A 20969-nucleotide genomic window follows, 5' to 3' on the forward strand; every position below is an offset into this window, starting at 1 on the left:
AAAAATGCAATCAAATATACTTGATTAATAGAGACCTAAATAACTGTTTTAACATGTTGGCATCATTTGTGTCACAGATGACAATTTGAAGCTGTGCACCATTTTTTTTTTTTTATAAACTTTGTAGCGAATCAGCTCTATATTCTTCCACCATTAGGTAGCGAATCAGCTCTATGAAATATTAATAATCAATCATAACTTGTTATAATCAATTATGAATATTTGGATCAGTTAATCGGGTTAACTTGATGTAGCTACATTAACATTACAACCAAATACTCGGTTCATCCCGTGAACACTCAGTTTTGGTTATTAATTAATTAATTAATAGAAATGTACATTTCCGGGGCAAGGGAAATGTCTTTCTTACTAAGTATTAAGAGCAAGTATTCAAAATCTATGATTAGTGACTTTAGATATGAGCTTGAGACACAGACAACTTTACATGTGACATGAACAAGACTTCATATTAACCATCATATTAGTTCTGACACGCCCTTTTTAGAAAGGGGTTAAGGATACTTAATGTATCAAATAATGAGACTAAGTTTGATACTTGCATGTCCCATTTGAATTAAACTGTCCTGATGCAATTTGTTGAGGCTCCAGTTGATCTTTGATGATGTTGTCTTGATGAGAGAGAACCAGTGAGAGTCAGAGGATCTTGGTGAATGGGCAGTCGAGGCCGTAGCCTGGCACATGCTTGGGAGTCCTTGGGGCCTTTAGTTTGGCATCATTCAGCGAGAGAGTGAGAGAGCACAAGGCTCAGAGAACCAGAAAGGCAGGAAGCCAGAGGAGCATAACAGAGCGAAGAGATAAGAGAGCGCGAGGAAGTGGGCGCAGCAATTTTATACCCTTAGCACACATGTCCCACCTCTCATTGGCTCGACCAATAAGAAGGGTTTGAGTTCTAGGCGGGAATTTGGTTTATTGCTCTTTGTTGTAAAATTGCCCATTGCATGTGCAAGAAAGAAAATAGGAAATCTACTTGTAATACTAATATGTTGTTGTTATCGACATATCATGTACACAGTCATTTCAATCTTCAGAATACCAAGTTATAGAGACCAAATATGCCACACATATGATTTTGGTTAACCATAGTATGCAAAGTCTGAAACATTAACCCATTAGTTTGCAAGAAAACATAGATCAAGCACATTTAAGGGAAAATGTGAGATGGCACATTAGATACATGTCAATATTTATCACATGGATATATAGAATATATATATAGGATTACCAGGGTTCATTTCTCTTTCTCAGTAAGAGAATGAAGTGAGGGTCAGCACTTCTCTGAACATTTCTTTGGAGGTCGTAAAAGTCTCCCTTACTCTGGGCATGAGAGAGTTCCTTTGTCAAAGCTCATTTGCATGTTTATGACAGTAAGAGATTTTGGGCTGAATGACTCAAAAGATAGTAAAACATCGCGTAATATCATTCTACAGAGATCTTATATTCGAATTCAGCTTGGACAAATCGTAAGGTTTAATTTGATACCAAGAAAGGTATATTTGGTACCTTTAAAAGTGGGTTTAACATTCTTACACTCAGGCTTATTAAATATAAAGCCTCTTATTAAATATAATGAGTTCTCCTACACTACTAAACAATTCTATTAATTTTGATCTACACCAAAATACATAGCACACAGGGATTACAACATATTTCACTAAAACTAAGCCCTTTTAGGCTTTATAAGAAAGGCACACATTTTTACGTTCAAAAGTCCCCCCTTCCTTTCCACACGATAAGCACGTGGTGAGCATGCGGATGTCACATGCGGTTCTCTGTCAATAGTTCATTGTCTCTTTGTCAATACATTTATTGTGCTTGTGGAGACTGGTTGGCGCTATTTCAGTAATTAGGGGAGTTTTTAAACAGTAAGTTCTTGTTTGTTCGTGAATCTGTTAAAGCCACTGATCCTCCGCCATACCTTACAACTTTGAACAAAGGACTAAAAGCTTGCATTCCTATGGCTGAACCAAAGTATATCTGTCAGAGCAAATAAGCCATTTTTGGAAAAAAAAAAACAATTTATGGGCTTTCTTTCAAGTGCTTTTGTATTTCTTTTTCCAGGACTCCAGAACAATGTCCTAGTGTGGTTTCCCTGCTGTCTGAAAGCTACAATCCTCATGTCCGCTGTGGTGCTGCCATGGCTCTGGGCATCTGCTGTGCTGGCACTGGTAACAAGGTGATTTTTTTTTTTTTTTTTTTTTATATATAAATATATCAGCACTGTATCAGTACTCCATACAATCAATTTCATTTAATATGCTTATTAATGATCCTTCATTTTAGGCACTCGATACCAGAATGTCAGTAATCAAAACTAATACCAGTTCTTGATGCCAATTTTGATACCACAGCAAAAACTAATGTACTACGGAATACATATTTACATAATGGCATTTATGGTATTTTGTCAACTTCTTTCTTTTTGTTATATGAAGGTCTCATCGCAACTGAATTGCAAACTTTTTGCCAGTCCTTAAATTATATTTGATTCTTTTCAAATTGCTTTTTTTGTTTACCTTTTACAGTTTAAGTCTTTCAGACTTTCAATATTTAACTATGATAATCTAAACAAAGAGTAAAATAAACCAATTTAATATTTATTATGTGAAAATAATTTGTATAATTGTATTGGCTGTCATTTCCAATCAAGCTGTGATTTTGCCAAATTATGCAAAAAAGGTGTGAAAATATTATTTAATTGTGTATTTAGGATAAATAAAATGTTAGCTAGGAAATTAGCCTTTGCAAAAAAAAAAAAACATGAAAAAAGGAATTTCCATCAGCATCATTTCCACTACTGAGCTCTATTTAAAACAAAGAATTTGAGATGTGTTGGAAATGACACTGCGTTACGAATTTTCATGACTTTCATGACGACCATTAGTGGGACTAGAATACAGGGGTTGATTTTGACTTAAGCTCACTGTACACTGTAGGATTTTTATAGTCCTTTAAGATTTTTGTCAGACTGTACGATATGAACTCAATGATATCACCATGGCATACTCTGCGACATATCAGACTGTACGGTACACAACGTAGCCAACTGTGGTCCCTATCATCCCGATCAGCAAATGTGACTTGCGTTACGAGAGTAGGACAAAGGGAAACGGTGAGATTTGTTGGTGGGGTTGTGGATGGAATGTGAGTTGCATGGCACAGTGTAAAATTTGCAAGGCGAAGGCGATAGTCTATGTTCCGCGACTGCTACCTGGTCCTTGAATAAAATGTAACATGCGAATAAGGGCAGCTGGTCGAGTTTCTGGTGCCCCCTAGGGACCGGTTGGTCCATATATGTTTATAGAGAGCGCCGGTACTGATAAGACCCGGTGACAAATACAGAAAATTACAGATGTTAAGATTGAACTCGTTTGGGGGAGGTAGCCTACTGTAATAATTAGCTACCACAAGCAAACATTCATTGTGGAAATAAAAAGACTTGTGGCCCAAAAAATGACAAACTTCTGTATAGGCTGATAATATTTCACACTTGTACATTTCCTATGATATTGCACAAACATGACATGAATGTTGCTATGGTGCAGACGCGGAGCAGGTTTCTTTCCAAGTTAATTGGGGTGCGAGAGAGGAGCAGACTTTTTCATCTGGCCATCCCAATAGCAGTCAGATTATACGGCTGCGATGCTAAATTTTGGACACTGCCAGAACTTTATCAGAGGCTAAAGATCATTGCAAAGGCTATTAATTGGCCGTCGGTGAACATGTCACACTGAACATGGTAAGATTGCCAATTTTGCCCTATTTAGGATTCATGAAATTTGTCTCATCATAGTCAAAATAGTACATTGTGTACCAGGCTTAAATAACTTCTAACTCTTCTTGGGCACCTGAGAGGGATTAGGATTAGAGTCATGGGCAATTTCATCCAGAGCTGGGAACACTGGGAAAATGGACTTGCCCGGAGCCAAGATCCCCCCTCACTTCACACATTCAGCTTTTGGTCCATAATTTATACAACTGGGCTTTTGGTTATTTTTACTGTGGTATTATTTCTGCTCTTGCAATGCTCGCAAAAAATGCCTCGCCAAGCTGTTTAGACCCATTCTAGACCCAATCTGTCAAACCAATTCAGGCTACAGGTAATTACTATTTTAGCAGTGGGCAATTTATTGTTTATGAATTGTTCCAAACAACTGCTGATGTTATTGCATATGCAAAGTTTAATAATGGGAAACCGTAATGCATGATGTCCAATACTACTTCAGCTATTTTCAACAATTTTTAGGATCCTTTTATACAATTTAAGTTCAAAATTCAACTCAAATTTCCTTTACATGCTATGTATCACTTCATACTGAAGATCAGTGCTCTGATTCCTAAAATGAAGCAAGGCAGCATACTAGGTTTTGGAACAAACAACACCGGTCACATTGTATGTTTCAAGCTGTAGATTCAGGAATGGTGTTGCGGTATTTTAGCATGGTATACCATCCACATCGATGGAAGAATGCTCGTTCAATAACTGTTAATGGAACTGAAAGTCATGAAAATAATTTGTTCAGGTATTTTTATTTTTTTAAATGGAACCATTCTGAATAAGAATCGTTTCTCGGTTCCCAACACTATTCTTCTGAAAGGATACATGTGATGCTGTAAGAATTTGAAAACAAATTCACACTTTATGAAACTGCATATGGAGCATGTCTGAGCCCTTGGAATGTTGCCTAATTGGGTTGTTCACTATGTTTTGGAATGGAGCTTAAATTTGACCGTAAATAGCTTTGTCCCAAACGACACACTATGCACTTACATATTTACTGTGCACTCAGCCATTTTCAGTGTAGTGTAGTGTCATCCCAAATGGAACACTTAACGGTTTACTACACGTAGGGATGTCACAATGTGAATTTTTGATGGTACGATTATTGTCTGATGAAAATCACGATTTTTATGATTATCTGCAAATTTACCTATTATGCAACAATAAAACCCTCCACAAACATATCACAACTTAAGTTTTATTGCAACATTCATTAGGACATGCAGTTAACATATATATTCCTACTTCTAAGTTGAAAACAAGTAGGTAAAGTACTTGGATTTAAATATGTGCAATTTTCTCTATCTGCCCTCTGACACCAAAACGTACTGTACCTTTTCAATAAAAAAGTATGTATACCCTTTCAATAAATACAAATAAAATTTAAATAAAAAATGTATATCCAAAAACAACTATAACTTAAACCATATGTTTAAATTAAAATGGTATATATAATATAGAACTCTTCGGATTTATAGTTTCAATTCAGTGTTTGACTTTACCAAAAGGTAAGTAGTACACTACATATGATATTTGCTGTGTTTGTAAAATTATTACTTAATCTGGGCATGAATCTCTGGATGGTGATCCCTCAGGTACTGGAATATATTAGATGTGTTCACCGCTTATGCTGACACTATTCGTCTGCACATTTTGCGTACTGGATACCCGTATTCAACATCTCCTGTGTCACTTTCTTTTAGATACAATTTATAAAAGGCCTAATAACCTACTGCCCTAAAAAAAATACCATACAAATTACACCCCTAATACAGAAAAAAATAGGATGAAAGAGTGGACTTCTCCAGAGAGAAGATGAAGGTTATCAGTAAACTCAAAACAATGTACATTAGAAGTCACATCGTAATGGAACTTTTGTCTTTACAGGATTTTCCCAGGACTTAATATTCAATGTAATAATAATATATCAATGGTTATTTCAATAGTAATTACATAATATTTGAGCAATATCTCACAATCAAGAGTGCTTTTGTACAGAATAAAAGTATTCGATCATTTCATTAATGCTGTAAAGATCTGCAGTGCATCACTGTATTTGACAAAAAATTACTTCAATGTTGTGTTTTGATTGTGCTGTGAGGATCTGTATAGAAGTACTTCATCTGATTAAAAAGTGCCGTGGTATTTCGAAAAAGAATTTTTTTGTTTTCATTTGATTAAACGTGTTTTTAAATGATAAAAATGGAATTAAACTAAAACAGAAAACAAGAAATTTGGGGGGGAAATAAAAATGATTTCATAGGGCCCTAAACATGCTGCTGTCTTTTCATAATCATAACAAACAGGATTTTCCATTGAGTTGACACATGATGTGATCATTTCCTTCAACAGGAAGCAATCAACCTCCTGGAGCCTATGACCAATGACCCAGTGAATTATGTAAGACAGGGTGCACTGATCGCCTCTGCCCTCATCATGATTCAACAGACTGAGGTCACCTGCCCAAAGGTAAGAAGAATGTTTGCCATGGTTTAGTTTAGGGTTCATTTTAGTTCATGCTTTTAAGTAAATATAACCCATATAAATGAACACAGATAACACAATAACAAATATCTGCTGTTGCATCTCGTTCTATCCAGGCAAAGTCTTTTTTTGAGCAAGTGTCACAGACCGTGTATTAATTTAATAAAATTGCTGCATTTGCAGTTTTAGAATTACATATGAAGTGCAAATGTAGCACAGTAAAATGATTGCGATATTTACCATATTGTCTATTTTATATCACAATTAAATGGTGAATATTCAATATATCGCTCAGTCTGCCAGCAACCATAAAACCTTTGTGTCATGATCTAAACCTTTCCCTTGATTAAGATATACTGCATACATTTCTACAGCAGGATCAAAACAATCACGTTAGTGAGACATAGCTGTCATCTGAACTCCGTGACATTAGAGATTTGATTACTCATAAAATGACTCCATTTCAGTCTCACTTCACTGATGAACCACAATCACACATTACTGATCTTCAATTGATTCCCCAATTCACGCAGGAGATCACTTTGAAGGATGCTCCAATAACCTCAGTGTTCTCCTGCAGTTTTGAGGTGCCCTCAACATTCCCAATAAACAAGACAGACACATACATCAACTAGATGTCTCCAAATATTCAACTGTGTAAATGGATGTACATTAGCTAGAGGAAGGTATTGAAATGATGTGGGATTCAGAGACTACACAGACTGAATTTGCAAAAACGGTACAATAATGGTAAAATACTGAACATAAAAGTAACATTTATTTGAAATACTACTGTTATAGTGTACTAAAGATAAGGAAAAATAAGAAATGGCAATAATTTGTTGAAAAATGTGATTGTACTTGAGGTGTTATGGTCACTAATGTAATGGGTTCTTGTTGTTCCTTAAAATTGTAAAGCTGCTGAATAAAATTACTTTTAAAATGAAGGCTCTAAATGTTATAAAGGCCCAAAATAATAATTTTTGGTTTTAAGAAATACACTGTATTTACAGTATACATACACTTATACATACACAATAAATTACAGGCAATGTTCACACTTGATATATATTCTTTGCCACAAACCGGATCTGTGCAATCCATAAAACGATACAATACAAACAATATGGCATGAACTGAAAAATGTATGTAATGTGTTAGAGAAAGAATTAGATTAGTAATTGAAACGTTATTTAAATTTGACATTGTAAAATATTAGCAAAATTGATTTTAGTTAAAAATATATGACACTGTCCTTGCCAACACAATGGAGGCAAAGCCTTACATGTTTAAGTCATTTATATGTCTTGTAGTTTTATGGATAACTTTCTAAGACAATGTCAAGTGAATTTTCTTAAAGGCAACTTGAAAAATAAGCCAGATAACCACATTTTCCTGATATGCTGCAAGCTGCACCGTTAATGGTTTTACATTCACTGTTACGAATGACATTTGGAATCACTGAACTGTAAATTTACATTTTCAATTAAAAATGGCAAATTTCACCAAAAGGTAAAAGTTTGCATCCTTGGAAATTATTGTCGATCTGTACAACATTTCTGTTGTAAAATAGTGGGCAAATATTGCGTGGTTATGATCCTGCAGACAAATATATATTTGTATATCACTTTTCACAACATACATAGTTTCAAAGCAGCTTAATTGAAAATCATGCCTTAATGTATGTAAGCCCCGAGTGATCAAGGTAAATTGACTGAAGCAAGAAAAAAAATGACTAATTTCAATGTTATTTTGTGGTAAAAAAAAAAAAAAAATCGTAAGCGGAACCTGACTTTTGGTTTTACGATAAATGTACATAATCAAATATTCTTTAGCGGCTTGTACATAAAACAATTGGCATACGTCCTTTTTTTGGCCTCGTCACCGGTTTTACGTGTTGTGGCAAAAACAATCATTAAACAAATATGCATAACAAGATAAGAGACATCAAGATCCAAATTATATTTTAAAAGATAGTTTATTCTTTTAAAAGAGGTTTGTTCACAAAAATACCGCGACAGCTACCTCGCAATAGGAACAAGACCCAACTCACACAGAAAACACATGGCCTATTTATACCCCCGTCCTCAAAGTCCCTTCTTCCGTAATTTTCCACTGATCCCACTAAAACCGGATTTTAACTGGTCTTAGAAATACCAATGGCTCTTCTAAGCCCCCCCGGGTTTTACGATGCTTACATCTGTGAGGTCATAAAAGGCCATATAAACACTATCTCGTCCTGAAGACAGTGGTCCTTTGTTGAGCTCCACTGAGTTTCACACCCGTGAAACTCACCAAACGTCTTTCCCGCACTCATATTGAGGAGTTCAAAGGCCTTTTCCTTGACCATATGTTTTACTGTGTGTGTGTGTGTGTGTGTGTGTGTGTGTGTGTGTGTGTGTGTGTCTCTGTTTCTGCCAGGTGAAAAGTAAAATACTATAGAGAAACACGATTGAATCGAAAGAAAATCCACAATGTCTTAAAGAAAGTAAAATATAAATTTTCTACAACAATCCCTCCTCTTTATCATTCTCTGATAAACGATTTTGTTTCATAATCATCAGTTTTGACTAAAAAATAAAATATAATAAAATAAGAATAAAACATTACTCAACATCAACCCCATAAATGGTTACAATCATTTCAAGTCTTTACATCACAGTTACACTCTTCATGTCTGATTTTTGTATACCTGATCACTCTACTTGAACATTGTTATCACCTTTCCTGGCTGAGATTCAGATCATCAGTCATCTCAGACATAATTTGAAGAATCACTCTCGTCACTCTCATATTCATCACATTTGTGTGTCTCATCTATTGGATAAACGGTCATTTTTACTGCTTGTATGGGCGTCCCAGACCTGACCAATCTCTGAACTGAGTTGGAAATACATCTCATAATGCATGGCAAGCAAAACAGAATCAGAATTCCTAACACTGCAATTGGCAAAACAGTTTGAATTACCCAGTACATCCATCCTCCCCACAAAGACATAATCCACCCGGCCCACTGGTTGTCAGTCCTTTCAGGTTCTTTTACGGCCTCTCTCATGTGTTCAATTATGTTGGTTATATTATCACTGTAATCAGGAATGTTAAAACAACAAGACACCCCCAGCGTTTTACAGACTTTCTGCCGTAAGTGTATCAAGAACTAAACGGTTCTGAATGACTGCGTCCCTCAGTTGCCTCATTTCATCACTTATCAATGTCTCTGGTTGTGGCTGCACAAATAGCTTTATACTGCACACCGGCCCTATCACTCCTCCGGAGTGACCTTACTCTTGCACCTGGTGTTTGGGCTCGATCTTGGAACTTTGTTGTTGAATTTGTTGTTGTTGTTGCTGAGGCTCCTCCTCCCGTTGCCCTTCCGATAAGGGTGGAACTCTCCCGCAATGGTTGGCGTGTACCCACGTAGCTCTCTCTCCGACCTTCACCGCCGTGTGTGTTGTCAGCAAGACTTGGTACGGTCCTCGCCAACGTTTTGCCCTCCAGTTCTTCCTTCTCAGGTCACGAATTGCCACGTAATCCCCCGGCCTGATCTTATGCAGGAACGTCTCAGCAACTTTTCCCTGGCCAGCTTTGACCTGCACAGACATGTTGGATAACAGACACGACATTTCTTTGCAGTAATTCAACATCTCATTTTCACACACATCCGTTGATGGAAGCCTGCGTTTTCCCCCCTCTATTCCCATGAATGGTGGTTTACCAAAGAGAATTTCGAATGGGCTCAAATTTGTTTTAACTCTTTTTCTCATTCTCATGTACATTAATACAGTTGGGAGTGCTTTTACCCATGAGAGTCCGGTTTCCTCACAACACTTTGCCAGTTTGTTCTTTACCGTTTGGTCCTCCGCTGGCGGCTCGATAGGCACAATGTGTTCTCATATCAATTCCTAAGAACTGACCCACCTGCTTTATTGCCTCATTGACAAAATGTGTTCCGTTGTCAGAACTGATGTTTCTTGGAATTCCCCATCTCGGAACAATCTGGGTCAGCATAGCCTTGGCTACTGCCGCCGCGTCTTGTTTCGAGGTTGGGAAAGCCTCGACCCATTGGAACCACATGTCAACCATTACCAGGCAATATTTTTGCTTCCCAAAAGGGGTTAATTCAATGAAATCCATCATTAAGTACTCGAACGGCCCTTCTGGGGCTGGCTGGGATACCAGCTGTGTTTTAACGCCTCGTGCCACATTGTGTGTATTACAAATAACACATCTTTTGCAAAAATTCTCAGCGAATATTGTGAAGCCCTTGGTAAACCACAATTCTTTCATTTGTGCAATCATTCCCCCTTTTGACACATGATCTAAACCATGTGTCAATTTAGCATAATGTTGAAAAAAATGTTTGGGTAAACAGGGCGTTCCATCAACTGATGTCCACACTCCATCTACAAGGCTGCAGCCTGACGCCTTCCAGGTGTTTTTTCTCAGCTCCTGTGGAAAAACACTGCATGCTCTGTAAACAAGGAGAAATGTAGAAGTTAATGTCAACTTGTGCGCAAGTGGCGTTTTTACTAGTATCTTTAGTCTGATCCGCTGCCGCTGCTTTTGCAGCCATATCAGCTCTGCCGTTTCCTGTTGAAATGAAACCTTTATCATTAGTATGCGCTGCGCACTTACAAATCACGATTTTGTCTGGCAACAGAATGGCCTCGAGGAGGTCCAATACTAGAGACGCGTTTAGTATCGGACGCCCATCTGATTTCAAAAACTTTCTGTGCTTCCACAAAGCACCAAAGTCATGCCTGACTGTGTAAATCGTCACACATCAGTTTAAATGCTTCAGTCAGCACGACCAGTTCAGCTGCCTGCACAGAATAATGTGATGGTAATTTGCCAGACATCAGAGTTTCAAATTCAGTCGTTACTGCATAACCAACTTTATTCTGTCCAGTTTGTTGATTTTTTTTTAATTATTTATTATATTTATTTATTTATTTATTTATTTTTTTTTCATGGAAAATTGGTGTGCGTACTGGTGAATCATTGCATGGCATAATTATTCCCTCCTTCAACAGAGAATCAAATACTGGCATTATGCCCTGCAATGCCTCACGTTTGAGGGGATATTGCGTCTGACACGGTTTGTAATCAGATTTTGGGGTGACTACAACCGGCTCGCATCCCTTTATCAAACCCACATCGTACTTGTGTTTTGCCCACAATTTTGAAGGTATTTCTGCCAGAGAAATGTCAGTTTCTGACGCAGAAATATCCCCCACCCCCTGTTTTGTCACATCATTGTTCACAATAGCAGTTACAGTTCTCAAAACCCACACATTAAAATCACAGTTTGATTTAAATGCTCCAACACTTTTGCTCTGTGCTATGTCTGTCAATTTTAACCCAGTCTGTAGCCTGCAAACAGTCATTCACAAAAAGCCCCAATTCTGCCCACTGCTTATTCTTGCTCTTGGATACGGATAAATGAGGAACACTGTGTCCTGCCATTAAATAACACTGCAATTGTTGTGTTTTTTTTTTTTTTTTTCTTTTTTTCAAACACACATACAACGCACACACATTTTCTGTCCAGAAAATCTTGTCAAATTTCTCACTTTCATTCTTCACTCCACTAAACCAAGTTTCTTCATAGTGTGAATCACGCTCGTTTACGACATATGACGTACAATACATTCTATCAGGCGTCATAAACTCTGTGTTGACCGGTGTTATTCGATCTTTAGCCAATTTCAAAATCATCTCTGCCCAATCAACATCTTTTATCTGCCATTCGTAAGCCCACTGTGGCTCAAATTTATAACATATATAATATATAATTAATAACATATATAATTAATAACATATATAAATCTCTGGCCATTAGAGGCGCGGGACAATTGGCCGACCAGAGAAACTCGTGTTTCAGAGTTCGACCTCCCTCTGTCACACTCTAAGGGCTCGGTGAATTGTTCAGAGATCATATGGCCTGAAGCCGAAGCGCTTTCATACACTTTTCCTGTCATTTTCGGCACACATGGCAAGTCACATGGTTGTAAAGTGCTAATTGAAGCTCCTGAATCGACCAGAAAGTTAATTATTACTCCCTCGACTATCATTGGGTATTTTGGCATTTGAGAAAACCCTGTGCTTTTGTACATTTTCAAACATTCATCGGAAACACTGCTCAAGATTTCATCATTCACAACATTGCTCAAAACACACAAAGATTTGCAAGCAGATTCTTCATTGCAGATAGCAGAGAGTAAATCAGTGTATGTGTTTGTGCGTGTGTTGTGTTTGCGTGTTAGTAATAAATGGTCACTTCCCTGTCTTGTGGTCAGCCACTGATCGCCCCGAACCAGACCCTCTTCGTCCTGCTCTCCTTATGCCAGTTTACTGGACCCATTTTCACACCCAGCGTCCGTCTCAGTTCTTGTGAAGTCGGGCTGAACTCTTGGCACAGTGAAAACAGTTCTTTCGCAAATCTGTCGCCCGCGTTCTGTGGGTCCAGCAGATGCGCCATCGCGTCTTTCATATCAGCCACTCTCCAAGCTCTAAAGACCAGCATTGGCCCTTCCGGTCCCACAACTTCGACCATTGGGGCTGTTATGTTCGAAACTGTGTCTTTCGGAGCGGTAACTTTCAAAGTTGTGACTCTGATCTTTCCACTTTTAATCGTCTTTGATCTTGTCACTCTCGGCCCGCTGGTGCTTGTCTTTCTGAATCAGTTGTGCTGGTAACCATTTCAGACGTGTTCCCGAAAACTTCCTGTTCTTCGTCCTCCTCCCTTTCTTCTTCGCTGCCTATGGCAGCGGGCGCTGAGGATTCTACCGCCACCTGTTGTACTGGCGGTGATGGTGCTCGTGGGAATTCTTGCGCTTGTGCATCTCGTGCTGCTACTTGTGCTGGTCTTCGGATCGGAGAGCAGTCGAGATCGTGGTCCAGTTTCAGGGCTTTAAGCTCCGCCACGGGGTAGTGATGTTTATATGCCGGCGGCGCCGAGACAATCTCGGTTACATTTTGGAAAACACAAACACACAGTTTATTAGTAGCATGATGCTCTGGTGGAGCCGTTTTTTTTATACACACATCCTCATTCATTCCTTTGCTTAATTCATTCATCATTTGCTTTCGTTCTCTTCTGTCGGCTTCCTCAATCCAACAATCTATAGTCTGCTCACATTCTTTACACACATGACGGAAACAACCGCAGCAACTCTGCTGCTTTTCATTGCTTTTGTTTACTGACTTTTTTACAACATTCAGTCTTATTTTGCTCAGTGTTCCTCCTTCAGGAAAATCATGATATTTGATCAACTTTTCTATATCCAGCATGCATTTATGTCTGTAATTCTTTTTCATTTGACCGAAAACTGGTGTGTAAAAATTATCTAGTTTAGGCCTACTGTTAGATGACCCCATATTGGCTGATATCTATCTCTCCTGGATTTTCCCTTCGACGTGCGTCTAATAATCTGTCAAACGTCTTCAACAGATCCGATTTTGTCACCTCAAATCGGCAAGGGTAGCAAATATGCTCTGTGTGGCTCTTCCGTCCACCTTTTACTGAGCTAGTTTTTCGGCATAAAATTGACCGACTTCCTCAGGTTACAATTCACCCCTCGAAAAACCTTCTCTGCCCGTACCAAAGAGATAGTTCCAGCCACTATAGTTCACTCACAGTCATATCAAATTACACCACCCAAAATAAAATAATTTTACTGTCTCTTACCGAGATGCTTTTACTGCCACCGGGTTCTTTCTGATCTCAGTCGAGTCACTCCTGGCCCTGAAAGCAGTTTGGCTCTTCTCTCTCAATTTTCGAGGTAAGACCAGAAGCCTGGTGCTGCTGGGATGATCAGTCGTCAAATCTGCTGTCTTCAGGACCAGAAGAAACTGCTGTGAGATCCCAACTTCTGACATAATGTCTTAAAGAAAGTAAAATATAAATTTTCTACAACATACGTTTCATGTAAACTTTACTGCCATTATTACTGGCTTATAACGTGCACAAGTGTTGTGCTCATACCTGTTTACATTTCGATGTCAAAATTAGAGAATAATAAGTCATGTAATTGATTAAGCTTGTTTTTGTTTTACAAGCTTTTTGCTCTTGTGTCGTGTAGTCTGGGAGAGGCTTGTTGTTAATTGCAACTTGCTGCTGCTTGTATCTGCATCGCAAATTCACTGATTTGCACAGTGATGTCGGCGTAAAGAAAACTACATGTTTGTTGTACTGTAGTGCCAGAACATTACACTGTTGTTTGACAAAATTTGACAAGCTAAATGCTACAATTTACTTGCCGTTTGTTGTCAATCTTCTCATCTATGTATGAAGATATGTTGCTCTGTTTTTCCTCATGGAGGAGACTGTTCCGCAGCTCTCAATATTGCCCTGCTTGGTATTAATTGCACAATAATGTGTTTATGTATCGTACGATGCATATGGTAGTGAATCATGATCGTCATATCGTGCGATTCGATACAATACAATATTTTTTACGCCCTTATGCGAGACGTCTCTCCTGCTTCACGTAGCACTCTGCAATCTCTACAAGTAAGCTTATAAAATAATTTGTTTCAAATCAATGTTTTATGTGCATTTTATTTATTTATTTATTAATCTTGTAATGAGATTCATAGTGAACAGTTAGATGTTCATTAATAACAGAACTCAGATGCAAACCAGAGGATGATTTCAGCTGTTCAGCGATTTCTTTCTTAAATTCCATAATTTCCACGCAAATCAATATTTACGGCCATGTATTTATTGATTTGGTTAGTAGCTATGTGCTACAGGCATGAATGATACCTCAAATCATTTGGCCGTTATTGTCTGGCATATGACATTTGTTTCTGAGGTGGTCATTATATTTTGGTCAAAGATTACGAAGGCTGACATATAGCTCTTTAGAATAATGTGCACTCATGAATCATGCACAATAAGACCAAGTACATTTCTTAGGGGAATTAAGTATATAATTTCTCACCTCTCTCTCTCTCGATACAGGTGAACCAGTTCAGACAGCTTTACTCAAAAGTGATTAATGACAAACATGATGATGTGATGGCCAAATTTGGAGCCATCCTGGCTCAGGGCATCCTGGATGCAGGTCAGTACCAGAACTCAATCACTCAGGCTTCTGGAATATATCTCATTTAAATGCATTAGCAGCTGCTAATGACTGCCATGTGCTGCATCAAGTCGGTGCCTCCTATGTGTTCATGTGAGATTGCAGATATGCATATACTTTATATTTTCTTTTAGGTGTTTCAAGTAAGGTCAAGTCAGTCATTAAAAAAAAATGTAAGAAAAATCTCTCACAACCTGTCAAGATCATGTCAAGACAATATATCATCACAAAAATGAAATTAAGAAGTTTTATTTTGTATGCTTTCTCTTTTTATTATGGTAATACAAAAAAGTCACATTTTAATTACTGTAACACACACACACACACACACACACACACACACACACACAAAATAATTAAATTGTAGCCTAAATTATTTATACATCAAGACAGTAATTGTTGTACTGCTATAAACAGTCCCAAATTAACACCCACCAAGCACCAAATGCAGGTCCATTTTCCATTTGGCTGGTGAATTTTGTGGTGTTATACACAACTCAGGCGGGTGCTTATACTTTCTATCAGTTTGTGTCAGGTAAAATAATGTAACATGTTCAAAGTTTTGTGATCAAGGGGGCTCTGTAGGTCTTCAGTCAGTACGGTTGCAGGTGTTTACATGGAACAGCTCTCATTTGCTAGTCCCCCTGCTTATCGAAAGTCTCAGTTAGCAGTAGGGATACCGCACTCGGATACTTGTACTTGTAAAAATGCCCTAATACCATCTGACGTACGAATGTCATTGCGTATACATTCAGCGCACACATTCAAATAATCTCCTAGTTTGATTATTAAAGCACAAATACAGAGGTTTCTTTGTGTTTCAAATGTGAGGGCCTGTGAATGTGTGTTGCTGGTGTTGTACTGACGCAGGCTGCTCTTACGAGCTCTTTGGCTCACACTCATGAGCTCTGCCTGTAGAAGATGACTGCAAGCAGAGCACTAATTCACAGAGCGAAGCGCTAATTCACTTCATACAGACTATATTTTATTTTATTTAATTGCAGTTTGCCGTTTATAATCACTTTTCGAGTACTTTGTTTTAAAAATGGTATCAGGACATCCCTAGTTAGCAGTAAATCTATGAGCTGGCTCTTTTTAGTGAGTCAAAAGGACTTACAGTCAGGTCCATAAATATTGGGACATCGACACAATTCTAATCTTTTTGGCTCTATACACCACCACAATGGATTTGAAATTAAACAAACAAGATGTGCCTTAACTGCAGACTTTCAGCTTTAATTTGAGGGTATTTACATCCAAATCAGGTGAACGGTGTAGGAATTACAACAGTTTGTATATGTGCCTCCCACTTTTTAAGGGACCAAAAGTAGTGGGACAGATTAACAATCATAAATCAAACTTTCACTTTTTAATACTTGGTTGCAAATCCTTTGCAGTCAATTACAGCCTGAAGTCTGGAACGCATAGACATCACCAGACGCTGGGTTTCATCCCTGGTGATGCTCTGCCAGGCCTCTACTGCAACTGTCTTCAGTTCCTGCTTGTTCTTGGGGAATTTTCCCTTCAGTTTTGTCTTCAGCAAGTGAAATGCATGCTCAATCGGATTTAGGTCAGGTGATTGACTTGGCCATTGCATAACATTCCACTTCTTTCCCTTAAAAAACTCTTTGCAGTATGCTTCGGGTCATTGTCCATCTGTACTGTGAAGTGCCGTCCAATGAGTTCTGAAGCATTTGGCTGAATATGAGCAGATAATATTGCCCGAAACACTTCAGAATTCATCCTGCTGCTTTTGTCAGCAGTCACATCATCAATAAATACAAGAGAACCAATTCCATTGGCAGCCATACATGCCCACACCATGACACTACCACCACCATGCTTCACTGATGAGGTGGTATGCTTTGGATCATGAGCAGTTCCTTTCCTTCTCCATACTCTTCTCTTCCCATCACTCTGGTACAAGTTGATCTTTGTCTCATCTGTCCATTGGATGTTGTTCCAGAACTGTGAAGGCTTTTTTAGATGTTGTTTGGCAAACTCTAATCTGGCCCTCCTGTTTTTGAGGCTCACCAATGTTTTACATCTTGTGGTGAACCCTCTGTATTCACTCTGGTGTAGTCTTCTCTTGATTGTTGACTTTAACACACATACACCTACCTCCTGGAGAGTGTTCTTGATCTGGCCAACTGTTGTGAAGTGTGTTTTCTTCACCAGGGAAAGAATTCTTCGGTCATCCACCACAATTGTTTTCCGTGGTCTTCCGGGTCTTTTGGTGTTGCTGAGCTCACCGGTGCGTTCTTTCTTTTTAAGAATGTTCCAAACAGTTGATTTGGCCACACCTAATGTTTTTGCTATCTCTCTGATGGGTTTGTTTTGATTTTTCAGCCAAATGATGGCTTGCTTCACTGATAGTGACAGCTCTTTGGATCTCATATTGAGAGTTGACAGCAACAGATTCCAAATGCAAATAGCACACTTGAAATGAACTCTGGACCTTTTATCTGCTCCTTGTAAATGGGATAATGAGGGAATAACACACACCTGGCCATGGAACAGCTGAGCAGCCAATTGTCCCATTACTTTTGGTCCCTTAAAAAGTGGGAGGCACATATACAAACTGTTGTAATTCCTACACCGTTCACCCGATTTGGATGTAAATACTCAAATTAAAGCTGGAAGTCTGCAGTTAAAGCACATCTTGTTCGTTTCATTTCAAATCCATTGTGGTGGTGTATAGAGCCAAAAAGATTAGAATTGTGTCGATGTCCCAATATTTATGGACCTGACTGTATGAATCAGTTGGAGATGACTGAATTAATTGAAGAACTGTTACTGTGTTATGTGAACTTATGAGACTTGTGAGAGTTACTCATAATGACAACATGTTTAAAATACAAAATTATTTTTGTTGTAATAAGTGAATAATCAAAAAAAAAATTCTAAATGGACTATCTGGCAATTTCATATTTCATAAATAATAAAACAGTACAATTCTTTAAATAAAGTCAAATATCCAGTTTCATAAATTGGTTAAAATCTCAAAAGAAATGAAAAGAGAAAAATTCATGATGCAAAACATATTAAAGGTCCAAAAATAGGCTTTTTACTTTTTGTTTTTCTGACATGTCATGTTTTCATTAAAGCTTAAGTCCTCTTCTGTCAGCTGTTTAATAGATAGGTTTCGCAATCTATTTGACATTTTTTACAATATAATGCCTTTAGGTTAAATCAAAACGGTCTCAAACTGTATGGTTGGGTTTTTTAGAGCAAACGTGAGTGTGATAAGAAATAGGTATGCACCGATACACCTGGATCGGTATCTGCTTCGATGCTGAAGCTTTTAGGCAGATCAGGTATCGGTCCGATGAGCCCGATCCAAATCCTATACTGTGCGTTAGTCATGTTCATTACTGTCAAGCTCAAAAAATGACAAAAGAACCATAAAAACACAATTAAATTAGTTCATATGACTCGTGCATTTAATTCAAAGCCACTCGAAGAAGTGCGATAGCTCTGTGAATCACAAAAAGCTGTGTTTATTAAGTAAATATATAAAATGCATGCGCAGCTCCAGCGCGTCAGTGAATGGCGCTGCTCTGTTTACACACACATTCGAGGCTATTTTTAGCCTTCACGCAGGTGCGCAATATTCATGTTGTACTCATGAACAACATCTCAGGTGTAGATGCTCAATAGTTCGGTTCTCTTATAATATGCATTTAGGATGGCACCGGAGGTGAATTTTTAACAGAATTTGAATAAGAAGCGAATTAATCTACTGTGATCTTGCCTACAAACAGACAAACTTACAGGACTTCCTGGAGAGTTCAGAATGTCAAAATAATAGTGTGAGGGTTTAAAGGTTCTGCAAGGTGCACGATTGAGATATATTACTATTATAATATATTATAATTTTTTTACAAATTATATTTAAGTTGAATGGGTTCCAAAAAATAACTGTGTGAATGAAAAGTGGACCGTTATCTTACAACTAAACTGAACAAAAAAAAAGAGATCCTATAAAGTCCAGATACAAGTTGAGAAAATTCTGCAAATAAAAAATTCTACCAAAGACTGGAATTACTGTTAATTTTGCTGCTACATTATCCAGTATACTAGAAATAGTAAACTGTTTCTTAATAAGCTTCACATTTATATTGAAATAATGTGTAGTTAGAGGTTTGTGTTTCTTTACATATTAAAGAGTTCCACACAGTAATTTAAAGATATTCTAAACTGATTACGCAAACAAACAACACTGGTATCGGATCGGGATCGGCCGATACTGAGATTTCAAATATCAGAATTGGAAGACAAAAAAGTGGTATCGGTGCATTCCTAATAAGAAAGCTGCCTTGTTTGCATGTTCAGACTGTACATTTAAGGCTATGTGATAAAATGCTGATAGGGTCGTGGCGAGAATGTGGATCAGAATGTAGATAGCCTCTTAATAGAATAGAAAATAGAAAGACTTCATGCCACAACAAGCAAATTTCATCCCTCAATCCCCCTGGTACATATTATCATTGAAAGAGTGCATCGACCTTCAAGTTGATCTTTCCTCCATCTTCCCTAATATCAGTCAATAAAGCAACTAACCCCATATGGTTAATGCTTTCACCCATGACAATTTAATTAATTGATGCCCGGGGATGGTGTTCCATCCCCATCTACTGATCTTGATTCAGTTCGGGGCTGCAGCTGTCATTATGTAGGAGTTAGAGGCTGCTGTCAGGGGCCCTTGTGCCAAACACATACCACCATGTCCTACAACCCATTAACATCTGCTTTGAGTCCTTTGTCTTCACTAAAACACAATCTAAAACCATACTTTGTTTCTAAACATATTGAGCAGCCATGTTGTCTGATGCCTACATGAGCAACATACAAATAGTGCTCCTCACGTGAAGCACACAAGAGATTTGACTCGATTGATTCCAATAGAGCGCAACGGTCTGTTTCCAGAAGTTAAATCCCCATTAATTGTTGTTCATATACTTATTTATTTTTAACAATAATTTAAAACCTTTACCAAAAAAAGACATAATGTGAGCTTCGTGGTTGTTAATCAATGGCACTGTATGTTCTGATGTTGAAGTAATCAGTCAGCATTATTTAAACTATATTCTTTTAAAATACTGTTTAATAGTGGAATTCCTGGTGAGAAACTACACTACTCTTCAGAGAATCACAGCCAACAAAGTGCGCAAAAGTTCTGAAACAACCGCCCACTCCCATGACGCACTACGAATGACGCAATTGTGTCTGTCTCCCTACACTCTCAAACTACCTCTATTTTTGTAAATATATTAATATTTGCAATAAAATTAAAAACATATTTGTAACAGTTCTGGAATGGAGGATGCACGAACTGGAGTAACCAACAACAAAACTTAAAACAAACAGAACATCAAACTGAAAACACAGCAACATAAACGCACACACAGAGCGGCCATGTGTGTGTCTCTCTCTTTCTCTCTCTCATCAATAACCTCGGCCGCTCCTCCACCCCGTGGCGGGCAACAGTCGCTCTTATATCCCCTGGCGGATGGCAGCGGTTCCTCCATCTCCTGGCGGACGGCAACGGCGAGTTCTCCTGGACCGTGTGCTCTTCCTCCTTTCCCGGGTTT

At 38.1% G+C, this 20969-nt stretch overlaps 1 protein-coding gene across 2 annotated transcripts in view; it reads left to right on the plus strand.

Moving 5' to 3' along the window:
• Nucleotides 1-20969, plus strand: part of psmd1 (proteasome 26S subunit, non-ATPase 1) — a 112091-nt gene that overhangs the window by 76901 nt on the left and 14221 nt on the right. For both annotated transcript variants that reach the window (XM_052123642.1, XM_052123643.1), the window contains exons 17-19: nt 2080-2194; nt 6152-6268; nt 15252-15354. In XM_052123642.1, coding sequence (XP_051979602.1) covers nt 2080-2194; nt 6152-6268; nt 15252-15354 — 335 coding nt within the window. The remainder of the gene's footprint in view (nt 1-2079; nt 2195-6151; nt 6269-15251; nt 15355-20969) is intronic.

This window comes from Xyrauchen texanus, chromosome 50, assembly GCF_025860055.1.
Source record: "Xyrauchen texanus isolate HMW12.3.18 chromosome 50, RBS_HiC_50CHRs, whole genome shotgun sequence".
Classification (NCBI taxonomy): domain Eukaryota; kingdom Metazoa; phylum Chordata; class Actinopteri; order Cypriniformes; family Catostomidae; genus Xyrauchen; species Xyrauchen texanus.